The sequence below is a fragment of the Columba livia genome, chromosome 6 (genome assembly GCF_036013475.1).
Source record: "Columba livia isolate bColLiv1 breed racing homer chromosome 6, bColLiv1.pat.W.v2, whole genome shotgun sequence".
Lineage (NCBI taxonomy): Eukaryota > Metazoa > Chordata > Aves > Columbiformes > Columbidae > Columba > Columba livia.
In genome coordinates, this window is record NC_088607.1 from 14048029 (window position 1) to 14072955 (window position 24927).

Sequence of the window (24927 nt, forward strand, 5' to 3'; positions counted from 1 at the left end):
CAGCACAACGTTGTGTGCAACTGTGCTTTGAACCGGTTTGAGGGAACCAGAGCAGGTTGAAACTCCTCTGCCAAACAAAGCAGCAGCAAGAGAACAACCGTGACTTTCAGTGACAGTTTTATGTCAGTTTAAATCAGTGGAACTGCAGCACCAGCCTGACCACACTGCGGGAAAAAGTTACTGAATATTTGTGGAGTACAATGGGAAAAAGGAAAAAGCCGAAGACAATATCTCCAGCTCCTGCTTGCTTGCTCCCAAACTGGTAACTCAGACAAAGGAGATGGACATTAACCAGAGCTGGTTTCTAATTTTCAGAATAGTATCCAGTATACATGCTACACCTGCTGCCATGAGATGAGATGGAAAAGGACAGGTTTCAGAAAAATCCTTTGCTTGTCTTGCAATGAGAGTCAACCTGAAGCAATAAATCTGCAGACACTGTTTTTATGCCTCTCTCCTGGGGAGGGAGCCTTTGAAAAGCAATTGCTCCTGTGCTTCAGAAGACACATTTGTAAGTCCAGTCAAATCCAGCTGACTTAATCCTCTCAAGACACCTATATTGGTAAAACGTATTTTGAACAGTGGTCTAACAGAGATCAGGGGGGAACATCCTGCTGAGACCATGTTCAGAACACCTGGGAACAAGATGTGGAGAACACTGCACCAACAGCTCTGGATATCTGGTGAGGAGCTGGGTTGGGGGCACAGGAGGCAGGGGCTGAAGCACCACCAGCAAGCTCTGCCACCTCCCCTTGCTGTTTACCACAGAGCAGGGGGAAGCAGGACACACTGGGCAAAAGTCAGATCTGCACCCTTGGACTGTGCGAGATAGCTTGCCTTCTCCTTTGGGTTTGTGAATTCTACTGAGCCACACCAAAACAAGCTTCACATGACTTTGCTGCCTGGATTAGGCTACAAAAAGTACAAGGAAATCAGGAAATAACCCCTTCAGTGACCCCATTTATCATGAGATTCTGCATGGCTGTGACATGTTTTGTTTGCCCTATACTTTCAGCTGGGCTGTGTCATGGCAGCATTATCGCTGAAGCACCAGCTGAGGAGTAGCAGCAGCCAAACATCAAGTTTGATACTCCTAACAAAGAGAAAGCAAGTACAACCATGTAGGAGGCTGGGTAAGAAGCAAGGAACAGGGCAAGTCCTGCTCTGAAAAAGGATGTGGTTATACTCAAGGATAAGATAACACTGGATATGGAAGAAAACATGGGACTGATGTACTGTTTGACTGAGGGCTTTGCAGACTGCAGCAAAATCTTGGAAATGAACTCTTATCATAAAGCTGACCTGGAACATGTACATAGTACAGCAGTTGCTTTAGTTATAGCAACTAACCGAGTCCTTGCCAAAATTTTCTGGCAGCATGCTTTCTGGAGAAAAGAGCTGTCTAGAGATTCCAAGGGGAAGTGTGCAGAAATGAGCAAAATGTTCAAAATCAGCAAAAACATCAACTGTGCTGCCTGCAAACAGAACATTTTTTCCTGTACAACCCTTCCACTAGGGCCCAAACAGTCAAGATCTTTTTCTTTTTTTCCTTTCAGAAACAGAGAGGATCATTAAAGCAACCAAAATGAACAAAAATAGACACATCCAACATCTGAACATTCCCTCACAGCCAGTGCTGGTTTGCTGTACAGCACCTAAACAACCCACGTCCAGCTAAGTCCTCTAACTTTGAAGTCTTACAACAGATCTTCTGCACACATGGACCAGCTGCCTGTTTCCATGCTCTACCACTCCTGAAGCACAGCGGACTATGCTTTCAACCATACCACACAAAATACTTTCCACAGTTTTGCTTCCTGTGTTCAGAGCCTCTGGAATCATCTAATTTCACACAGGTCCTCAACAGGCAAGGAGAAACACAAGGATGGATGGCAGGAGATCTGGATTTGGTTTTCAGTCCACATTATACAGTTAAACTTGGGAAAATCCAGAATTCTGATCATTAACTCTTAATCCATAAAATGCAGAAACTGCACTTCTCGATTACCTTCTCTCCTGTATTTTGAGAAGTGGTATTTTGGAACATTTGAGCAATATGACACCTGTGAGGCCTGGACAAAGGCCAACATTGGAAAACTCCAGCAAATCTCAATCACATCATGACAGACCTGAATAAAAAACTGACAGTAAGCAAAATCCAGCAGCTGCTGCCATTGTCCCAAGACACAATCTCACCCTTGGGGACCATGACCTCTCTGTGGAGTCCAAAGAAAACGTTACGTGAAAATGCTGAACCAGCTCAACCACCGCCCAAACACACACCTTTCCCCAGCTGAGGAAATGCAACAGTAAAGCTCCTTCTTCCCTTTCAATGATTTTAGTCCAACGAAATTAAAAGACGTTCTACACTTTGTTCCCTCCCCCATGTCACCAAGCTTGAGCTAAGAACTAATGAGACCTTTATACAGCTATTAGGCCTATATATAAAAACCTGGATATAGTTTTATTATTTGGCAACATGGTAACTTTTTTTTTTTAATGAGAGATGGGTGGGGAATCTGAACCGGGCTGTTATCTAATTTTAAACACAGGCTGTCCACCTGCTTGGCATATCATGCTCTCCATTCCTACATTCTACCCCCTAAAAAAATACCTTGATTTTGCATCCTATTCCGATACTCTCAAGCTTATAATTACTACAACATTAATTGCTGTCCAGAAAAGTTGAGATCAGTCATTTTCAATGTCAAACTTCCCTCAAATTCTTAAATGGGGAAAAAGATCCTTTTTACGGGAAAAACTCCAAATGACCACAGGACAGGATCGTATTTCAGAAGGCACATCCAGCAAAGACAGACCGGTCCATTTTAAATGCCACCCTCCTCCGCTTCTTCTCCCCACAAAGCTGTGGTGGTAAATAAATCCAGGATTTAATTCAACATGACGAACAAGAAGGTCTGTTTTCAGGCACATAAAAGCACTGGTGGTCTGAGAAGGTCAAGAGGAGCAGAAACTTCTCAAAAGCTACTTGAGTCCATGTACACAATGGTTAAAATCAAAACACAGAACAACCAGGAAGCCATACTTAAAAGGTGCTGCTAAGTTAACTGTTCATTAACCAAAAGTTATTATTAACTTTTAAAGAGCTAATATATTCCCACAAGCATGTAAAGCTGTTGCTCTCTACACCATCAATTCACTGCTCATGTTAAGACTATTTACATACACTATCACTGCTGTTCACTTTGAAGGTCTTAAGAGCGCCCCGCCACATGTGCCTACCAAAGATACTCAACAATTCCTGGAGCGGCAGATAAGTTCTGCAGCTGTGGTCGCAAGCTCTAGAATATGAGTTTTCATTTAAATGACAAGCTCCTCCTGTGCCTCCTTCCAATCCCCGTCCCAGAAACTTCTTCTTAACATCCATAATGGCAAAGCAAGCTTTGAAAACATTAACCAATTTTAAATCAATGTTGGATGTTCGCCTGAATTTGCAGAAAGCCTAGAAGAACAGATCTCATGTTTACATTATCCCTCTCATCTCAGCATGGTATATGATGCTCTCTGCAATGCAGAAGGAACATTAATCTCAACACAGAGGAACCACCCAGCAGCACATGCAACCAATATGTTTATTGTATGATCCTGGCATGACCGGTGGTGTGAACTGTGGAGCTGTCCTATGCAGGGACAGGAGTCGGACTCTATGATCCTTGTGGGTCCCTTCCAACTCAGGATATTCTATTATTCTATGACATGTGTGCTTGCTTTAGAAAGAAGACTGAAATATTCTGCTTCCTTCTAACAAAATCTGGTTTTATCTTCCAAGAACTTTTATGGTGCAGCCAGGCACTGCCAAGAATAAAAGTCTGTGCCATACTGAGAGCACAGTTAAAGTAAAACCATTCCGTTAAAGTGGCAGGGGGCTGTTGCTCAGACTGCATTGTTTGTATGTAGTTCAAAGTGAGCCTCTCAGTCCACGATGTCCATGCAAGAAACATGGTGACTGTAGAACAAGCTGCAGTGTGCAGCTGTACTCCATGCTGTTGCTCAATTTAGACCCTGCTTGCCACAGAGTCTGTAAAGCCTTGCACAAATGCCTCTTCCTCTGCATTCCAACCCACACAAATCCAAAACTGGGTCTGACCTTCCCCACTCTGCTTTGTCCACATACCCCCATACAGTCCAAACAAATTCCAGCCATCTGTCCTGCCTGTGTTGCTGACTGCTACGATATGAACAAGGAAGCCCAAGGCAGTCACACTTTCATGCCTGCTTCTCATCCTGCCAGGGTCCCTGGAGCTGCCCAGATTGTCCTGAACCGTTTCCTGAACTGTTTGGAGACTTCTGAAAATAAAGCTGCTGTAAAAGGTCCGCAGTAGACTCAAATCCTTCCATTAGTATTGACACAGCCAGCCACTACAGTCTGATGCACACTGTGCCTTGAAGGGGTCTATTAGAGTCCTGCTTAATTTACAACCATGTCCTCAATGCTTCACCGGTTAATTTAAAAAGTAAAAGCGTGTTTCTAGACTAAAGGATGAAGTGTCAGCTATTCCTGTCCTTGGACCCAGGTTAAGTGACACTCTGTATGTATAATACATTTCCACATACACGCTACTTTAAGAAAGTGAAACTGTGGGCACAGAGGAGGGATTAAGTAGATGGCACAGTTGCATAAAAACTACAAGATACCATCAGGTGTGGTAAGAAAATATCTTCAGTGTCTAATGTAGGGTACAATGTTCAGAGTTCCACATTTCTAAATTCTGGGAGCACAGATGCCTTCTCAGCCTAGGCTCCTGGCAGAACACCACCACATCAACATCAGTGTGCCACCCTTTGTGCTTCTCCTCAAGAAAGGAAGACACCATCAGAATGCCACAACTCTAAAAGTTTGCCCATAAAATTCAGCAGTTCTATCTTTTCAACATCCCATTTTTCCATTTCTCTTTACCAGAGTTTTGTCAACCTGCTCTGACCTGCCTGCTGCCATCTAAAGGGACTTCAGCAGGTAGATTCACTCAACCACTCATTCGTGACATGGGTAGTTTTAAACCCCCGATTTTGGGAAAGAGGAGATAAAAGGGGTTGCAATGAGCAATGATCCTCACACCCCACAGTATTCAGCCAATGTCAGCAGACAGGATTTGCCCAAGACCCTCTCCACCCAAGGAGCTTTACTCCAAACACAGTGTGTCCTGAAGAGAATAAAATAAACATCCTGGCCCCTCTCCTGGAAAGGACAGCTTTAGAAAGATAAATCAGATTCAAACTGACATACTTGCAAAGCACTAAAACAATAAGATGAAAGATACTCAATTAATTCTCTGAGTACATAAAATGCTAGTGTTAGGCATACTGGCATTCCTCCCTCAAGCTGGTTTCCTCACTTGCATACAATGTTGTTGGTTTTTTGGGTTTGGTTTTGTTTTTTTGAGTACCCCCAGCATTGCCCAAATCAGTGAAAAGACCAAACAACAAATCTCATCATGAAGGTGGCAAAATGACCCGTTACTCCTCAAAAAGCAGGCAATGTCCATTGTAACAACCCTATTTCCCTTCCCATGTCAGGTCAACTCGGTTTGTGCTGCAGCGAAATGCAAATGGCAATACATAACAAGGGCTGAACACAGAACCCCATGGGACACAAGCCAGACCCGTAGTGTGGTATGAGAGCCATGCAGATTAGGAAGGGAAGCCATACAAAACAGAAGGACTTACACCAGAGTTCATAGTAGTAGTTGCAACACTGGGATTGTCCACAACAGTGGCCCGTTTCACATATGTAACTTTGATTGTTGACACCCATGCAGGTTTCCTTGTCCTAAAATTAAACAGACACACTTTTAAGATGCTTTGTCAGTATCTTCTGTAAATGTTGTTATCTTTTACTCAATGATCTACAAGCATTTGAAAAGTCTCAAATTATGGTCTTGGGAAACTCTAGAATACATAAAGAGGTTAAAATGCAGCTAAGGATCACTGAAGAACACAAAGGACTCTCCAGGAGAAAACTCGTTGGTTACATTGCTTTAGCATCTAGTCACCACTGCTTTCTCATCATTCCTTTCCTTTCCTTTCCCATTACAAGTTACCCTGCTTTGTGAGCCAGGCATTCTCTTAAAGAAGGGATGTCATTTGTTCCATATTTTACACAATATCGCTGTATTACTGGGGCTGAATGCCAAGTGGAGGAAACGCATTCATAAACAGAACGTTATAATTTGAGAAAAGACTGCTTGGATTCATTTAGATCTAAATGATAACTACAGAATGTTCCTGCGAGATTCCAATCTAAAATGATTCCTTCGTAATTAGCCATGTGCTTTACATAAGATCAGCATTCCTGTAAAAGTTCTTCCTGGAATAGCAAAGTAGTCCAGGAGCAGAGCCAAGTCAGCGGTACCGTATCACCCGGCAGGTCCTTGGGACACTTCAGATGGAAAAGGACTATGGTGTGAGGTCTCAGTCCCTCACAGGGTGAACCGCTTCACAAAAGCCCTTGTCTTCCTGCTAGTCTGAAAACACGGGTGGGAAAAAGTACAAGACATAGGAAAACAGAAGCATTATACAGGCTGTGGTTTGTACCTCCTCTAATAGGCACCGGGGCAACCTGGAAGTTAGAAAACACTACACAGTTTCTTAAGAAATAAAGAGATCTTAATTAAAAAAATAAATGGTGAAAACAAACCTTTAACAAAGCCTAAAATTTTCATTTTCTTTCACTTAAAATTTATTATAAGGCAAGAAAGAAAATGTGGGAAGGTTTATACTGAAAGATGTGTTGAAATAATTTGTTTTGTAAGTACCACCTTTCCAAAAAAAAAAATCCCCAAACAAAAAAATACCAAACAAGAAAGCCCAAGACAACCCAATCAGCTATGAGGAACAGCAAACCCAAGCAGCAGGCTAGAGGAACGATCATCAGTGGATCCCAACGCTTGCGGAACTGCGCTTGTCCTCTATTTCACGTGAGCGCGCCACAGCCACATTTCTCGCAAGCCTCTGCGGTGTCCCCATATGTGCAAAATACCAGGTCCATTTCAAATTATGCATCACCTCACTGAACAAGTGATGCAAGGCAGCAGTTTCAATGCAGAAGAGTCCTGCACTAAGTTCTTAAGGAGACTCAGTCTATTTGGGGGCCCGGGGGAGCACCAGCCCCAACCACCACGCAGCAGCCTGGCTGGAACCGCAACCTCCCCAACGCTGAGCACCTGAACTGCGGCAGCAATTTCACTTCTATAGGCAGAAGAACATCCTACCACCCAAGGTTCAACAGAGAACATTTTGCCGGACAGATCAGTCAAGCTGCTTTACTGCAGGTAGCTGAAGCAAACATTTTATATTCTTGAGATGCCACTTGCCGAGAGCAGACAACATTTTCCTGTAGGGTAAGGTGGTGCTTTCCATCTCTAATTCCAGTAGCTGAGAGCAACTTTTAGGAGACAGTACTGAGCTAGCACAGCATTTTCTGCTTCAGGCATGCCATTCATTCAAAAAACGGTAATTTCAGTCAGCAAAAGAACAAGAAACAGGACACATCTATTCTCTTATCTGTTCTTATATTTACACTTTCCCTCATTTTTGTTGGCCTTGCAGAACTAATGCAACTGATGAACAGCATAGATTTTGGCTCTCACATCAACAGAATTGAGAAATTAAGATCTCATTGCAAAATTGCAATGCTGTAGATAATGCACAAGTTAGAAAGTGACTGGCTGAGGTCTGTGCTTGTGACACATGAAGATCAATGTGACCCGCTGAACCAGCAAATGAAACACGTGGAGCTGGTGAAAGAACAGAGTCCCACAGTGCCATTTCAGGAACCTCTGCATCACAACACTGGTCTGTCCTTGGCTACATGTCTTTACTTCCCCAAAACATATTCCGTTCAACGTTGTCTGCTTCAAAGAGAAGCAATAAGGAACACGTTGGTGTTTTTTGGCAGCAGCAACCTATAACAGCTTCAACATCACTCTATTTTTCTCACTTAAGGACTTGCAGCAGTCCTGGTTTTGGAGACTTCCATCACAATACCTTTTTATTTGAACCTCCTGACTCCTCCCTCTTGCCAATCTTGTATTTGAAACCACCCTTCCACAGTGCCAGAGGGGTATGTGCAGGGTTGCTTCTTGTTAGCCCAGCTGGCAAACACATCTATGAGGGGATGGGTGTACATGTTGAACAGAAGATCCACAGCAGCCAAGCTGGTATTCCGCAGGCTGTTCCCACGTGCTTCTGGAGATCAAGTCTCAAGCAACATCCTGCTTTCCCATCTAAAGCAGAATTCAAATCTTACTGTCTGGAGCTTCTTTACACACTGACCAAGAGAAATCATTTTCCTTGCTAATGCATAAGTGTTGGTACCTCTGAATATTCCCACAGTTAAAGCTCAGCTCCCACAGTTCAGAAAGTCCAGGGTTCTACAGTCCTTGCAGTGCTGGCCACCAGCCGTGCTCCTCCAAGTCCACACAGCTCCTCTTGGAGCCTTTCTGCAGCCCTGTGCCAGCCCGGCCACCAATGGGTTTCTGGGAACATGGAGCCGTCAAACTCCATGCCACGTGTCAGGCCCAGAACTGTCACCCTTGTTTCCAAACAGTTTCACAGAATCAAGGAATAATTTAGTTTGGAAGGGATCCCAGGAGATCACGTGGCCCGACCCCTGCTCAGCGCACAGCTCCCTCCAACACTGGTTACTCAGCCTGGCACAGGGAAGGAGATAAAACGTAAAAGCAACAAAGCTTCGGAAAAAGGCTACTAGGCAAAGATTCTAGCGCAAGGAGAGCATTGTTTTGGGACGCCTTACAGGTATCTCCTTCGGACTGAGTGTTTCAGTCTCCTTTCCTCTCTTCACTTAAGACTCATTTCTGTGAAGAGCCAGTGCATGGTTTCTTGCACTGTTTTGCAAGCCAAGCAAGAGGCTGCGCACTGCCAGCAGTATGGGCTGTGACACAGGCCGTGACATTTCTTGTTTGGAATCTTCTGCCTACCACCAAGCACTTCAGTCAATCTGCGCTCTTCAGGCCATCAGGGTTGTATTATTTCAACTTCTCCCATTCATTCTTTGTGTCATATGCTGCCAAACGGTAACTACTTAAGACATATCAGCAATATAGTTATCTATAGCCTAAATGTCCCAAGGAAACAATATCACAAGTGCTTGTGCTATGAAAGCACGCTAGTGCCTCTTACACAGCAACAGGCATGGACAAGGCGCGGGACTGAAGCAGGAGTTTCAGAGGTAAGAAAACTACATATGGGGGGAAAACTATCTCACAGAAACTGGAGCACTCACATTTTACTGACTTGCCTTTGTTTCTAGTTTCCATTTCACGCAGTGCTTGTAATGGTAATTTTAAATCATTCTTAGCATCATGGAGTTTTTATCAAACTACTAGAAAGAAGTTTTGTTGCATTTTTTAGGCAGTCTTATGAAAACAGGGGAGGGGGAAGGTTTATTTCCAAAAGCACTGTCTCCCCCAATCGCCAATGGCTATCACATTCCAGCACAGGTTTCCCTGATGAAGGACAGTTTTGTTTTCCTGCTGTCCAGGCAAGCTCATCCCTCCCGCCAGCCTTTGTTCAGCTCTCTGTAGACACCTCCAGACAGGATTACTAAGCAGCACCTACACGGGTCTGCTCCCAGAGCGTTCAACTCCATCAGAGCAGAACATTCCTGTTTCACAACTAAGATGACTGAACATGCCATCCGTTATCTCCCACCTGCAAGGCTGAGGAGATTCCCAGCTAATTTCCAGGGACTGGTTTTGTCCTGTAAAGCGGCGCATAGTCTAGGCTGCATGTGCATCGCTGCCTCCTTGGCATCATCCAAAAATCTGATGCAGATCTGAAGCACTGGGCTCACTGGATCCGAGATACACTCCAAACCTGGGAGCTTTCAGAAGGCTCTGCAGTCCTGGATTCTGTCTCCTCTCCCCACCCAGTCCCACAGAGGCCATTTGTGAAGGCTCTTTCTCATAAAAATGGTTGAGTAGGGAAGATCTCATCCTGGTGCATTGGGAGACTCTCTTCACACTTCAGATATGGCCATTTTGATTAATTGTCACTTGTCATAAACTTTAAAAAGCAACATTGTTTGAATAAAAATGATTTTTTTAACTTATTTTCTTGTTGATATTTGGCATTTGCGATAAACCCACAACCACACTGGCAACCCTGCCAGTAGCACACTTTTGCTGTCAAATGCTTTTAGAAATAATCCTTAAAATATCCAGCAGTGGTAGGTATAACAGAACTCAAGGCAGTGTCATATGTTGTCACATCTGAAGCTACAGCAAACATTAACGTCAGTGCCAGGGAAAAAAGCCAATTATTTTCTCCACCTTCCAGTTTCATATTGGACCTTTGCTAGAGGTCTACGTGACAAATTAAAGGTCAAAACCTGAGGCCTAATCAAGACAGGAGGCATTCAAGGAGGTCTCTTAAGTTGTCTGAACTGCCCCTTGCTGCAGGAAAGGATGGAATCAGATCTCCTTACCCTACTTTTGTGAAGATCTTCAGTACTAAATGGTTGGGTTTAAAACCTGTAACTCTGTTAGGATTTATTGTGTCTGAAGCCAATGCAGGAAACGGAGGGAAATGAGAACTGACTGACGGTGGACTACCATGACAATAAAAGAATCAAGGCACTTCTCGCTTTTCTACTCTGAAAAGTCAGCAGTTAACCTGGGAACACTGTCAAAAAAAGAGAAAGACTAAGATGAGCAAATTCCTGACCAGTGTGGCTGTTTTCCAAGCTGAAAATTAATATGTGCAACTGCAGCAACAAACACCACAGCCCACGCTCAAAAAGTGCATAGCTGGCAGTGAACCACCTACAAAAGATGACTCCTCGGCTGGCATTAACCAGGTAACCAAAACCAGCAGTGGCTGATATCACAGAGTTCTAATAACCATTTTAGCTTTTTGCTCTGTCTTCTTTTTCCACAGAAATTCAGCCTCCACTATCCTAAATATGAGCGCCCTTGCATTTATATGGCCTCTGTGTCATTCAACCTGCAAGAGTATCTGTTCATCCTGACCTTGGTAATACCCAGACACCCTGGAAGACACTTTGAAATGTGATGTGCATTTACAGGCACCAGGGTACGTGCCATTCCTCCCTTCTAGGATAGCCCATTTCTTTTTCCAGACCCAGTCTAATTGCCTATTCTCTCCAAACTTCGGTACAGCATTTGTCAAGGCACTACGTAGCAAATTACTATTTGAACCAGAAGGGATGAGGATTAATGATGGAATGACAGAGGTGGGCAAGGAGCTGAATAACAGGCGTGCAAGCAGTGGGACACAGTGAAAAGCCCGGCAGCAGGCAGAGGGGAGACTGCCAAACTGGCATCCACTGGAGGGCAAGATGCTGCTGGTTTTAACAGGACTCAGGCTCAACCTGTGACCGTTCCAGACCCTCTAGTTTAGCGGCCATCAGAGAGGACTTTGGTAATAAGCATCTATTTAATAATTAAAAAAAAAAACCCTGACCTAGTTATTTCACTAATCTCATTACTCGCAGGCAGCAGTCCCTCGCTTTCAATACCCAGCCGCACCCATAACAACAAAGCAGGATGGATTTAAGCAAGTGACACAATCTCCAGAAAAATACATTAAAAATATGTATTTCGAGTAACTCACAATTAGTATTTGAACCATATATATTCTTCAAGCACCCAGAGTAACAGAATGGAAGTGACTGTCTGTATCTTAAATACATTAGAAACAACCAACAGAAAAAACTGTATTTGATACCCACTATTTTTGAGTTGGCTTTTACTCAAACTCACATATCAGACTATCACTAGTGCTGGTTAGCCAAGCCCATCAGCAACAGCTCACAAGAACGCAAACACAAAGCTACCAAAGAAGATGAGCATCTCTGTCAGATAAGAGACTCGAGTGGTAGTCAGTTAAAACTGCTACTGAAAATATTAGGCTGGAATACCCAATCTTGCTGTACATAGGGTTCACTGCAATTTCTGGTTTGCCAGCTGTCCCCCAGTTCCTCATGAAAATTCACCTTAAATATAACAATCACTAGATCCTTTCAGAGAAGGGCAGCAAGCGGGACTGCAGCAGGGACAGGCGGAACCGCAGCTGAACCCTGGAGCCGCGGGGCAGCTCAGGACTGACGCCCACCCAGCTGAGCGTGCACCACAGCCCCCAGACGTGTCCCTTCTTCATAAACACTACATTTACTAGTCCTTTGGAACATAAAAGCAAAAATCCACCATCTAAGCAAGCGCTGTGCTTACGGTGGATTCCATTTCACGAAAGGACACACATAAGATTGGTAAAGATAAAAGCGGCTTTGCTTGCTGGGAGTTACTGGAACCTCGGGTGCCAGCCCTGCCAGCATGTCAGGGGATAAATTCCTGCAAGCCTGCCTTACGACAGACAGCTGAGGCCAGAAAAATGCATCAAGTCTGGACATTTCTTCATAAGAATGTGCAAAAAACCCCAATGTGTTAAACGCAAACATCCAAATACTTAAAGTATAATAAGTGGGGGAGAAATGATGCCACTGAGCTGTCTCAGGCACAATAAAGGTCTTCAAAATAGGAATTCTAATCCACAACATTTATTGCTTCACTAATGCAAGCATCAGGAGAATTATACTTAAATCACCATGATTAATCAGTCACAGCAGACCCATCTTCACCCCCAGCGGATGCAGAACCTCCGAGGTTTTATTAACCTTCATCTGAGGAACAAATTGGTTTGTTGCGTCCATTTATCTTGCGGAAATACTCCAAAGGAACACTGTCCTTTCACAGATCACAGACCCCTTGGTGTTATTTCAGTAAGAGCAAGTTTCATTTTTGTTTATCGCAAGTTTCGGTTCAGCCTCCCAGAACTGCTCACTGGGATCTGAGTGTCACACTGTTTACCTCCCTCACCTTGCTAGAAGCTTCCCAGCTGCAGTCCCAGCCCTTCCACATTAAAGATAGATGCTTCTAGAAAATTACAGCTTTGAGGAGGCTGTCTTGCATTTTGTTGTTTTAAACCACCAAACAGTTTACAACACTGAAAAATCGCAAGCAGTTAAAATGAAAACTGAAAAGGTTAGGAATCCAACATTTTAACTTTCGGTTTTTGTTTTTTTACATTTATGCAGTGAACTAGATGACCATGTTCAAGCTTCCACCTGCAACCCTAAGAGGAAATGCTTACTTAAAACTGAAAGCTGAGATCCTCTACAATCATGTTTCCTGGGACAGGAGCTTTAAACACCCACATAGCACTGACGCCAGACAGAGCTGACCTAGCTTTTGAGGCATTTAAACATCATCCCCAGTGCAACAACCAAAGAAAAACCCAACAAACACACAAACCCCAAACCAAACACCCTATTTTCACTGTGTGTTTGGCCGTCCATGTGCTGCAATGCCAGCAGTCCCCAGAGAAGGGAAGGCAGATCCAGGGGAACCAGCAGTTTGGTGAGCAAGGGGTGCTGATCCCGGGGAGCCAGGGCTCTACCACGACCCTTCTGTCCCAGCCACACAGCTCATGGGAGGGCACCCCACTCGGCATCAGCACCCCGCGTGTGGAGTGGGAACAACAACAGCAAAGGACACCCCAGACAACCAAGTGTTTGCAGTCCCAGTGCAAACACAGGAGACAATAGAGGCAGATGCTGATGACGAGATGTTCTTGAAATCCTCCCATACTTTAAATTAAATAGCACTGTTCACTAACAACTTTTTTTTCTTTCCTGCTCTTTTAGGAGCGGAAAAAGAAATTTCTGAACACTATCTGCATGAAGGACACAATTACAAATATTTAATAGATTTTTGTTAAGCCTAAGAATGGTTAAAACTCAAAATGGTTAAAACTGAGAAAAGTTTAAGCAGCTCCACAAGCAGCTCTTTCCCACTATATCCTTCATCAGTGGATAAAAATAGTCGAGAGCTTTGCCCTTGTGTTTTGAGGCAACACCTTTTTCTGCTTCCTGTAAATGCCTCTGTATCAATGCTGAAAACTTAAAAGCGGAGCAAAAAGTACCATCCAGACCACTGAGATAACCAGATGTTCGCAGTTTGAAAAAATAAAGCCGAATTACACTTAACTTCTGGTTTTACATCTTGTGCAGCACCCCAATTGTCCCAAACACCTCTCTAAAACAAAAAGATTAATTTAGAAGTAGGAACTTTAAAGGAAAGCACACTCATGAGACTCAAGCAATCTCAACATTTAAGGCAGCTGTCTCACTGCAGGTCGAGAGTTACCTAAAGGCATTCATTCAGCCTCCGTGCCCGGATTTCCCTCCTTGGTTCAGTTCTGGGGTTTTTAGGGAAAGTCTCTTTGCCCTGAGTGCTAACAAGTGAACTATTATTATAGCTTTTGCATTCAATTACAGAAGGTCATTGTGCTAGAGGTAGTTTCTTATGTAAAACTGTTTCAGTCCAGCAGGGTGGAAGGGAGGGTGGGGGCAGCTGCATTTCACCAAAAACTGAACTGATAAGGAGAAAGAGCCAGCACTGTTTACTCAGCAGTGTGCTGGAAGTCCCTCTGCCTTCCTAACAACTGCAAGTAGACAGCTTAAAACACGCTGCGGGCCGATCCTGAATTTTTCAATTCTAAATCAGAAACTGCAAGCAGCCCTCTGATATCATGCAATATCTATTTATTGCGGATTACAGATCCCAGCAGTGCTGGGAAGAGTTCACAGCTAGATTCCCCTACGGATGTGCCTCCCAGACCAAAAAAAGGGTTTGCTCTCCCCGAGCCTAGGAACACATAGTTGGCACCTCCTCCAGCGGGGAGCAGCTGGGCAGTTGCTACCGTTTCTCATTCCACTCGACATTACCAGCAATTAAATTGTCCCAAGTTTCTTGTTCAAGCTCAAACTCTCCCAGAACAATTAAAAAGTTACCAAACTGGGAGTCACGGCACATTGCCATTTTCTGTTTGGTGACCTTTGTCAGAGATGATATACATAAAAGTGTCTTTAAAAAACAATAAAACACAGTTTAATGATCAAAATATTGCCTGCACAAGAAGAGGGTTCCAAGTTTGGCATGTTTTTAAGTAGTGTAAACACAATTCCACATTAAGGACTGTGGAAAGTACTCTAAAACCCAACCAAATAAAACCTGCAGAGGAGCACGACACAAAGAGCCACCCCGCCGCCAAGGCTACAACAACAGCAGAGTTTCTGTGCCTGGCTCGCAGTTGTGCTCTTTCGCTGCTAATAAAAAGCGTCTCACACCACCACACTCCTCGATCAAACGCCACGGGTGGGGAAGGGCTGTTTGTACAGTTCCGTTTTGGGAAATCATTTCCTTGGCGGTGGGGGAATAAAAATAAAAGCAATCAGCCACATCCTCCACCTGAGCGAGCAGCTCCCACCGCACCGAAGCCGGTTACCTGTCTGAGACCCAGGAGGAAAGGCATTCTGCAGGCTCATCCTCCGCACCAGCGCATGGGAAGGCAGGAATTTAAAGCCCCCCAGTGACCATTTCCTCATCTGCTGAGGCAGCCCGATCCTCCGATCCTATTTAAACCAGGGCTTCCTCGGCTGGGAATGCAAAGTAAACAGGGTCCTGGGACACTGTACGCACTCGCTGGCTCCCCCTCCTCCTCCTCCCACTCCCCGTGACATATCTCAGACGCAGCCCAGCCGGGCTGTTTGCAAGAGGGAAATGACATCAGGTCGGGCAGTTCTGAAAAAAATAACAACCAACCAAAAAAAAAAGAAGGAGGCAAAGCCCTGAAGCTTGAGACAGCTGCCGGGTGCGAGCGGGCAGCTCGGGAGCAGAAGCACTCTCCTCCCTGCACACCGGGTGCTGCAAGCGGAGGGGAATCTATTAAAAACGTTGGCAAGAGCCAACAGCTCCTCAGTGATGATTAAATCTTGCTAAGCAAAAATAGACATTTAATCTGTTTTTGAGGAGAAAGCAAGGTTGATGTTGCTTGCTGAACAGCACTGGAGCCCTAGGAGCAACCACTATGGTTTTTCCAAGTATCTCCAGACCCCAGGGACCTGGGTAGATCCAAAGCACTCCCATGCCACCTTCTGCCTACCACCACGGGTCCATGTTTTCTGAGCAACTCTTGGCCCACTAAAGAAACAGCAACAGCTCCCCTGATTTCAGTAGGATCAGGATTGGGCCCCTTCAGAATCAGACAGGTGATGGGACGACATTTTAATCCACCTCTCCCCAAGGAAAACGTGTCTAGCCCTGATGGAAGGTTTCTCATTCTGCTCGATCTCATTGGACATTTTCATGCCAAGGGGCAATTAAGCCTTATAAACAAATTTATCATCTGGTGCCCAGGATGGCATGTCTTGTTTGTCCTCTCCCAAGCAAGGAGTACAGCAAGTCCCGCAGCAGTGTAAGAGATGACACTGCAGAAGGTAATCTAAATTTAACTTCCCTTTCTACCTCCACTTTGAAAGTTCAGCAACCTCTTTTTTCGTGCTTCTCTTTAATCAGCAGCTGTCCTCGTCTGTCGGGGGTGACTGGGACACCACTGCCACTCCCATGTGTCCCAGCAGCAGCTCTGCGGATATTTGACAGAGGGGCAACTCCCCTTGCTTTTGGCCTCTTTGGCTTTTGGAACTCAACACATTAAAATATTTAACAAGGGAAGGAATACACTTTTTTTTTTTCACAGAGTTCACAGAATACACTTTTTTTCCACAGAGTTCACAGAATCCCCTTTTTTAGTAGCAGTTTCAACAATAATTTCAGGACTTCAGAAGACAGAGAGTGAGAAACCACATATAATTCTTACAAATGCTAATTTGCAACACCAGCAAAAAATATTAAAAATAAAACCAAACCAGAACAGACCCCCCCCCCCCCCCCAACCCCCAGCCAGCCAGCTTGCAGCAGTGTCAGAAAAAGACCCATTTTCCACATGCCAAAACCCCTGGGTGACCACTGCTGCAGCCTCCACCCGGCCCAGCCCAGGGGTGTTTCCCAAATGAGAACCCCACTGGATAGCCTCTGCACAATTAGGCTGCAAGACTATACACTAGTATTACTTATTTTTACACCAACTTAAAGCCACCATATAAACTTGCCATTTGAGGTAAGCACATCTCTGTTTTTCCTAAGAGAAAACAGGCACGTAAGTAATTTCCTGGAGGATACAAAACATCAGCGTTAACTAACATCAGCCAGGCAATGGGATTTTCCAGCTTTTGTGCTCTTGGATCAAACAAACTCTTAACCTTTGCTTTTCCAATTCTGTGGACAAACACCAGTGATGTAAAAGGGCAGCTTTCTGTTTTAGTAATCTATTCTGTGGCCTCACACTGTCCTTTGAAATATCTGATTTTGGCTGTTGCTATCCAGAGCCCTGCACTGGGCAGATCCCAGGGCTGAGCCAATGCAGCAATTTCTAAATCCCTACTGTCAGGAGGAATCTAACTTTAACCACCCACCTCTCCCCCAGCACGTACTCAAAAGACAAAGTGTCATTCCAGATCTGAGACAAGTTGGGAAGGACTATCAAAGCCAGTAACTTAGCAGAAAAGCAAGAGCATCCTAATTTATGTGTGAATTTAGCAACCTTGGAAAGACTGACACAAGAAAGGTAGTTTGGAAGCAGGCATTACCACACTGGGCTGAGGCAGCCGGGGCCACCCTCTCCTGCAGCCTCTTGAGTGACAGTGGCCTGTAACATGTTCCACCGACCATGCGGTAGCTGACTATGGGAAAAACCCTGGAGAGGGCAAAACCAAAAGCTCATACCCTTATAATACCCTAATAAATACACCGAGAGCCTTTGCAAAACACTGAGGTTCTCCTAATCTTTGCAATTGCTTTGGATATTCCAGCTGGTATCATTTTAACCCCTCTTCTTTTTTTTTCTTCTTAAGGTTATAAGTCCTGCCCCAATCCTTTGTCTTGCAACAACGGGTTTCATAGATGGTGGTTGTGAACAAATAGTTCCTTTCATTAGGAATGAATTCACCACCTTCTAATCTGACTTTCATATTATTAGCAGGTGGGAACAGAAGTCCCCATCCGTCTTCTCACCCATTCATTACTCTGTACCTGTTAGCTATCTTCTTATAAAAGATATCAATCTTCCCTATCCTCTTAAAGTAAAATCTTTTCCCAAAGCCTTCAGCTGCTCGTTGTCCATTTCCAAAACCTTTCTAATTTTCTATTGTTCTCCGCTTGGGGGGAACCAGAGCTGAAATAATAATTATTTTAATGAAAGCAAGAGCAGCTCTAAGGCAGGCTTAGCATGGGTTTCACATCCTTTATACTAACCTGGTGTTTAACATCTGCAAAGGCCATTCATCTATGACACAAAAGTATGTCTATCCGAGATATAACAAACAGACCAAACATCAGTTTTTACAGTTTCTCTGTAGATTAACCTCTTGAGGGCTCTAAAAAGTCAGGGCTAATGTCAGGACAGATTATGGGATTTACATTATTTTGAAAATTTGCTTGTTTAGGTAGCCACCAACCATCCTTTTCTGGCATGTCAGTGTGGATCCCACTACAGGATAATGCTGAGCAAGTTTCTTTTGAAAAGGAGGGAGTAATGTCTCCAGGCTTTATCAGTCTGTAGTACTGCTCTCCTGAACACACCATCTGCCCCAAACTTGATGTCAGTAAAGGAGGCTGCTTGCCTGACACAAGCCTCGCAACCTCAGATATTAGCATGCAACTGAGGCAGATGATCGAAGTTGTTCAGGCCATTTCAGAGTTGCTTTCCAGGTTTGATGGGAGATGTTTGCAAGCAGGTTTAGTAACCAGCAAGATACAATATCCATTTTGATACCCTCTGAGGAGACAGCTTGACCTTTAGATGATCCAGTTATGGCAACACGACTGGAACAAAAATTGAAGTTGTGCAGCTCAAATGGGGCATGAGGCACAAGGCTACCCTCCATGGCTCCACTATTAGAGTCCTACGCAGGGAGAGATTCTGAACAGTGGTGTGTAATATCCCCTCAATTAAACTTTAATACAATGGTTCTGCAGAGAGATACATATATATATATATATATATATATATATATATATATGTATGTACATACAGGTTGACCAAAAAGCTGGAACAATTTTCTCTAATGACTGTTGCATTTGTTCCACTGCACACTTATTTTCATGTTGGTAACAGGAGCGCCCCTGGAGCATCAGCAAACCACTTTCAATAGTTGGCCCACAGCCTCGTGTGCTAGAACTGAGACTACACAGGTCTGCCAGGCACTTGAAACAAAGTGTGAAAGAAGCAACCTGAATGAGGGTGACTTTGTCTTTCGCCATCCTGGAGATGGCTCTACGAATAAAGAAAAAAGGGAAAGAAACATACAGAAAGGCGTAAAAGCAGATCTCTGTTTTCCTAGAATATGACAACATCCAGCAACAACCAAGCTCTATCTGCCTTAACAGCAAGTGTTCTAACGGGGCTTGGTTTGCTACCAAAACCAGCATGAGACACTGGGAGATCACCAATGCTGGAACAGAGATGCAACGCTAGATCCACCTGGAAACCACTCCTGGCTGGGCACCCACCTGGCACAATCTGCCCACTTGTCAATTCCTGAAGAGTGAAGGGGCCGCTTCCCCCCCAGCGGCACCATTACAAGAACACGGTGACTTTCCAATATGAGGAGCAGGTGCCCTGGTTTCATGTAATGTATAGCATTCGCACTGCCTACAGAGAATGTCATCAACAAATTCCAGAGGACAAACAGAACAGGTCAGTCTGATAATTTCCCAGCACCTGCAGGACCTAGAAGTTCTGCTATATTGCTTAGGGGACACCACATGGTGCAAAACAAACCTTTCAGACCCACTGTGTCTTGTACTAGTATATTATTTAGGAGTGGGGTAAAGGAGGTCCCCCAATTTTTGTGCAGTTCAATGACAAAGCAAGGACACTGAAGTCATTTGCTTTTAATGTTTGTCAGGCCAAACCAACTTAATCATTGTTAGAGAGAGCAAAGAATAACTGCAGGAGAAGACACCATACATATTGGAACTGGCTTGTGAACCAGTGCTGCAACCAGCCTGCCGGATCAATAAATTTTAATGTGCAATGAATCACAAGGGCTTGCAGTGGTTAGAATCTGTCCTTGGGCAGGTCCCTCTTCCCTGCAGCCCGTCGCCACTTCTGCCAGCTCAGTGGTTTAAAAGTGCAAACACGTTTGTAGCTTACTAAGCCAAAGGAAGTAAATAGGGTCAGTGCATTTCAGGCTCATTGCTGTCACCTGTCTTTGTCTCCAAGTAACTGGTTAACCAGGGAGGAAGAGACTGCACACTTAAAAATGTCCTCAGAATTGCAGAGATCCCCAATGGCAACGGCTCGTTCTTGATTCCAACTGAGTCTTGATCCCAGCTGAATCTTGAACAGCAATTGTCAGCCAAGTGGACAAGTGCAAATACGTGCTGCATCCTCCACCTGAAAGCCATGTGTGAGCCCCGAGCCAAAGAAGAGGGCATTGCGGAGGAGACCACTCCCCACTCTGTCACCTGGTATTTCATCGGGAGCCTGTCCTACTCTTCACTTTTCACGCTTGGGTAAAGAAATACCAACAGTAAAGCACTTGTCTTTGCACTTTTGTAGAGAAAGCAATCCCTCCTCTGAAGCTGCTTTCTGTATTATGCTATCATAAGAAGGGCACTCAAGAAAAGGCAGAGAGCAGACGTGGGGTAGATGTGGAGGAGATACCCAAGAGGAGTCCTCTCCAACCCCATCCGACAGAGGAGATGAAAGAGGACACATCCACTCCTACCTACTCTGCTGTTGAGCTGGTAGGAAGAGTGATGTCAATGAAAAGTCCAGGTTCCTTTTCTGAGACCAAAATAGTTTTTGCCAAGTGTAGCTTGAAATTTCCAGCCCTCAGTGATGTTGTTTCCTATTGCTTCTTCCCCAAGGACAAGAAAGTGATAGCCACAGGTCCAGCACGCTTTTCTTCACAGCAGCAGAGCTGTGGCCAAGCCAATGTAATCGTAATGCTGAGGACTATTTGCATCATCCATTCTGCATGACTACTGCTCCAAAACTCAGGCCTGTGCTTCAAGCCTAGAGGACTTAAAAAGCTTTAAAGTTCTTCACCACTGAGGCAGAGAGGAACTACAGAGCTGGAATTGCCCTACTCAGAGGTGACACTAACTGCTTCAGTGGAGACAGGGTCAATTCTGTCCCTTTAGTGTTCCCAGGTTTTGGGCACCAATGTCAGGCTTCAGTTTTAGTCTGGAGTGGCAATGAAGTCACTGGAAAGCCTACTCGGCTTTCTCCGGGCCTGCTGGGAGGGGGAAGAGGAGGAGGGAGGGGGGGTTCAGCTGTTAAACATTTGACAAGACTGTCTCCAGGAGGGCTAGTGTGTCTGGGGTGGTACAAGGACACCAGCTTGGCTCTTTGCTTTTTTGGCTCTACAGCTCTTGTTTTCCTTATGCCTGTGTATGCAAACAGGACCTTTAGTAAGGGCTCAAGAGGAGATGACCTGCTCCAGACAGGGAAGGAGGCAGAGCCCACGGACAGTAACAAGATCCCCCAAAGGTGGAATCAAGACGGTGAGCATCTGTACTAGTTTTAGAGTCTTGCACCATGTGGGTACCAAAAATACAGCCTGTGTGTGTCCTTTGGTCACATCATCGTAGGAGACAGCACTGTCCCAACACTGCTTACCAGCACAACCTTGATGGAGATCTTAGATGCCCCGCTCTTAGAAGTGCTATTTGCTTTCTCTCCAAATGACAGCAACTCACTATTTTTAGTGCTCATCGCATGTCTGCTTGGCATTTCCCTTGGGCCTTACCCTTGTTTCACAGTGTTGGTGCCAGCTCCCACGAAGCATTTTTTTTTGTGCCAGAGGGGCTGATGCCAAGTCTGTCTGTCTCGGTGCCAAAATGGCAGCCGGCTTTTTTGTTGAGACAGGATTTGCCAAAGCTAACAGCACTAGCTCTGGGGTGACTGGCATTGATTTTAAGCTTTTCTTCTTCCTTACTCTACTATTGCCTGTAGATTTCATGGGATAACACTGCTCCAAACAACCCTCTGGGGTACCAGGAGCGGGACTTTTTTTTCATCAGGGTCTTAGGTAATAGGCAATTATACAGCAGACCATTTTAACTTAGAAGTCTTCAAAGAGGAGGATACTTATATACATGGAGCAACTATTTGGGATGCAGCACTGCCACTGCTGGACTCAACTATGGCAGAAACAAGCCCCCCTGCACATCAAGCCTGATCTCAGCCTGCAAATGTGTTTTAAAAGCACCAATCACAAAAAAAGAGAGAACCCACTTAAGATGAGGGTGGTTACATGGCACTTCATCACCAGGACACACCTAAGATAGAAGTCTGCAGCAGGAGAAGAGGGTCAGGGATCAGCCGAAATCACATCACCTCACCATGAACAAGAAAACAAAACCCAAGAAAGGTCATGGCCTTTTGCCCCTTTTGCACTCTCGCAAGTGCCGCTCCACAAAATGCTGCTGTTCAGATAAAATCCAGTCTCTCACATGCTGACCGTGGGAAAAACCCACAGCGACGTGAATAGACAGCACATGTGATAGGTAATCACACGCGTACAGATTCAAGTAACTTGAAGTGGTGGCATCCCTGAAAATTAGGAAGTATTTTGATGTTAACCTCTGTTACTTTTCTTATGAACCTAAAAAACACACTTTGCTCAGAAACTGGTGTCAAATGGGCACCCAATTGCTCAAAGACACTCGGCTTTTTCTTCAAGAGCAGCGCAGGTAGTTAACCTGACAAGAGGTACACAATTGGTTAAAATGGCTTTCTCATCATGTAAGAGTTTGCCAGGAGATCTGTTATTCATACAGCCTGGTCAGATCTTTCTGAAGTTCATTGGTCTTTTCTGAGCTTAAGTTTACATCTTGAACAAATTTAGAAAAGCCCCCAAAATACAGCAGTCTTGTTTTCTTCAGCTCATTTTACAGGAAAGAGGTTCTTTTATTATAAGAGTTCTGAGAATTAAGTTTCTGTTTCCAGCAGAGCACCACTTCTATATGGCCTGTACCCTTCTTGAGAGGAACAGATTTTCTGGGAAATCCTTTAGGAAAACAAAGAGACATCAGCAGCTGCCTCTTTGTAAGTATCCTGCTGGATTATTATGGTTGGATAATGTTACACTGCTGAGCATAGGTTATACTGAAGCAAAGAAATGTCCTCAAATTGCCCAACATATGTAAAGCCTCAAGCACTTTTCTACTATTATCCCTGGACTTGACTCCAGGCCCTGCCATGGCACCTGCATCCCCTTCAACAGGTGGGTTCTGGGCTGCAGGGATGACTGGGGTTGCACTACACAAACTGGGGTTTAACTGAATCCTTCCTCTTAGAAAATACACATGAATCACAATACGGTACTCCCAAAATTAAAAGTCTGTCAGTTAACCCAATGGGCTGTATAGTACCGAGAGTTTTACAGGATTTCTGTTATCAGTTTGTGGTCAGAGCCTGACACAAAGATGAGGAAAGCCCTTCCACACAGCATGGTCTGCCTAGCAAAAAGACAGAAGTCTTCTCCTTTTCCAAAATGAAGAGCACTAAAGATCATCTACATATATCTTCATACAACCAAAGCGAAGAGCTAAAGGAAACCACAAGTTTAACTACTAAGAAAGCTTGATACCACAAGCATTTAAAAGATCACAGCACAACAATATCAAACGCATCATTTTTAAATCACTAGACAAAACTCTAAGAGAGCTATCAGCTCTTAACATCAACAGTTAAAACTTTTTAAACATGCAACTTTAGGGAAAAAAAAATCACTTCAGACAACCTCATCGTAAACACAAGCTTGTCTTTTCTGACTTGAACTACTGTGTTGCTTTGGATCTCTCCAAGTACTTGGAAGAAAAACATAAATTCACTTCTATTTTGAAAGGATGAGTAAACAAAAATAAGGAATAAATAAACGAGCATAGTGTACTGTTAACTGGAGTTTCAAGCTGTATTTACCCATGTATGTGAACAGCAGGAAATACCAAGACCTTAAAGCCTAATCTCTCCCCTGTTCTGCTTTGGCCCACATCTTAACCAGGAAGAAAAGCTCCCCAAAAGGCCACACACTTTGTTGCTCTGCCAGCTGGAGAAGAGAGCTTTTAGGATTGCCTCAAAAAGGAGAGCCCAGAGAAAGCATGATATACATAAAGCAGAGCGCTCACAGATGTGGGCTTCCAGGTACAAATAGAGTTGGTTTGATCCAATCATACAGGGTAAAAATTCAATGCCTCCCATCACCAGCTCCTCCATCCTGCTGCCTTTTCCCTCTCTGCAGCTATTTTCTGTAACCATAAAATGGGGAGAGCACCAGAAAGTTGTTTGAAATGCTACAACAATTGGACTCTAAATACAACTAATGGTTATTATTTCTCTGCCTAGCACTGGTTACCCAAATATTTCCTGCTGGGCTCAGCTCATCTGGCGGCCGCCAACGGGCCGGGCAGCAGCTCTGGAAGGAACCGGCGGCTGGGAGGAAGCGACGGCCCAGTGTCGTGTTTCAGCATCAGCTGTGACGTTACGCACTTTGCACTTTGCTTAAGCATTAAAAGCACTGGTGGCACCTAGAATCAAAGCCAGTTTCTAAATTTCAGCGACATACTTGCGTGCCAGGCAATTTTGCCATTCCAAGGGCAGATACCTTTAATACACTGCTGTCTCGCTCACCCACCTGCATGGTATCTGTAGGGCCCCCCCCTTAGGTAAAAGGGCAACGCGTGCCCTCCCCTTGTGTGCATAAGCATGCTTTATTTCAGATAGTTCGATGTCCCAAAATTAACTCATTTCAGTCTTATCTTGGGAAGTAATGCTGATCACCATAACCTGCCTTTCTGAGTACTATCTTATCCCAGCTGCTACAGTTTCCATTAGTGCTTGTTATTCCACTGGCAGATAAAGCAAACACTCCCCTGGCTGTAGCAGGGCTGCCTGAGGACAGGGTGACCCACACTGCTCTACCTCTGTCACACATTTCTCTGCAGCAAGGTTACAGGC

At 44.5% G+C, this 24927-nt stretch overlaps 1 protein-coding gene across 4 annotated transcripts in view; it reads right to left on the bottom strand.

The window, feature by feature from the left end:
* The window catches only part of WBP1L (WW domain binding protein 1 like), a 59354-nt gene that overhangs the window by 9137 nt on the left and 25290 nt on the right, over window positions 1-24927 (bottom strand). For 2 of the 4 annotated variants that reach the window (XM_065067146.1, XM_065067145.1), the window contains one exon: window positions 5686-5788. In XM_065067146.1, the coding sequence (XP_064923218.1) occupies window positions 5686-5788 (103 nt within the window). Of the gene's footprint in view, window positions 1-5685; window positions 5789-15345; window positions 15606-24927 lie in introns of those variants that run through there. The other 2 variants (XM_005508532.4, XM_005508533.3) reach the window with 2 other exon arrangements.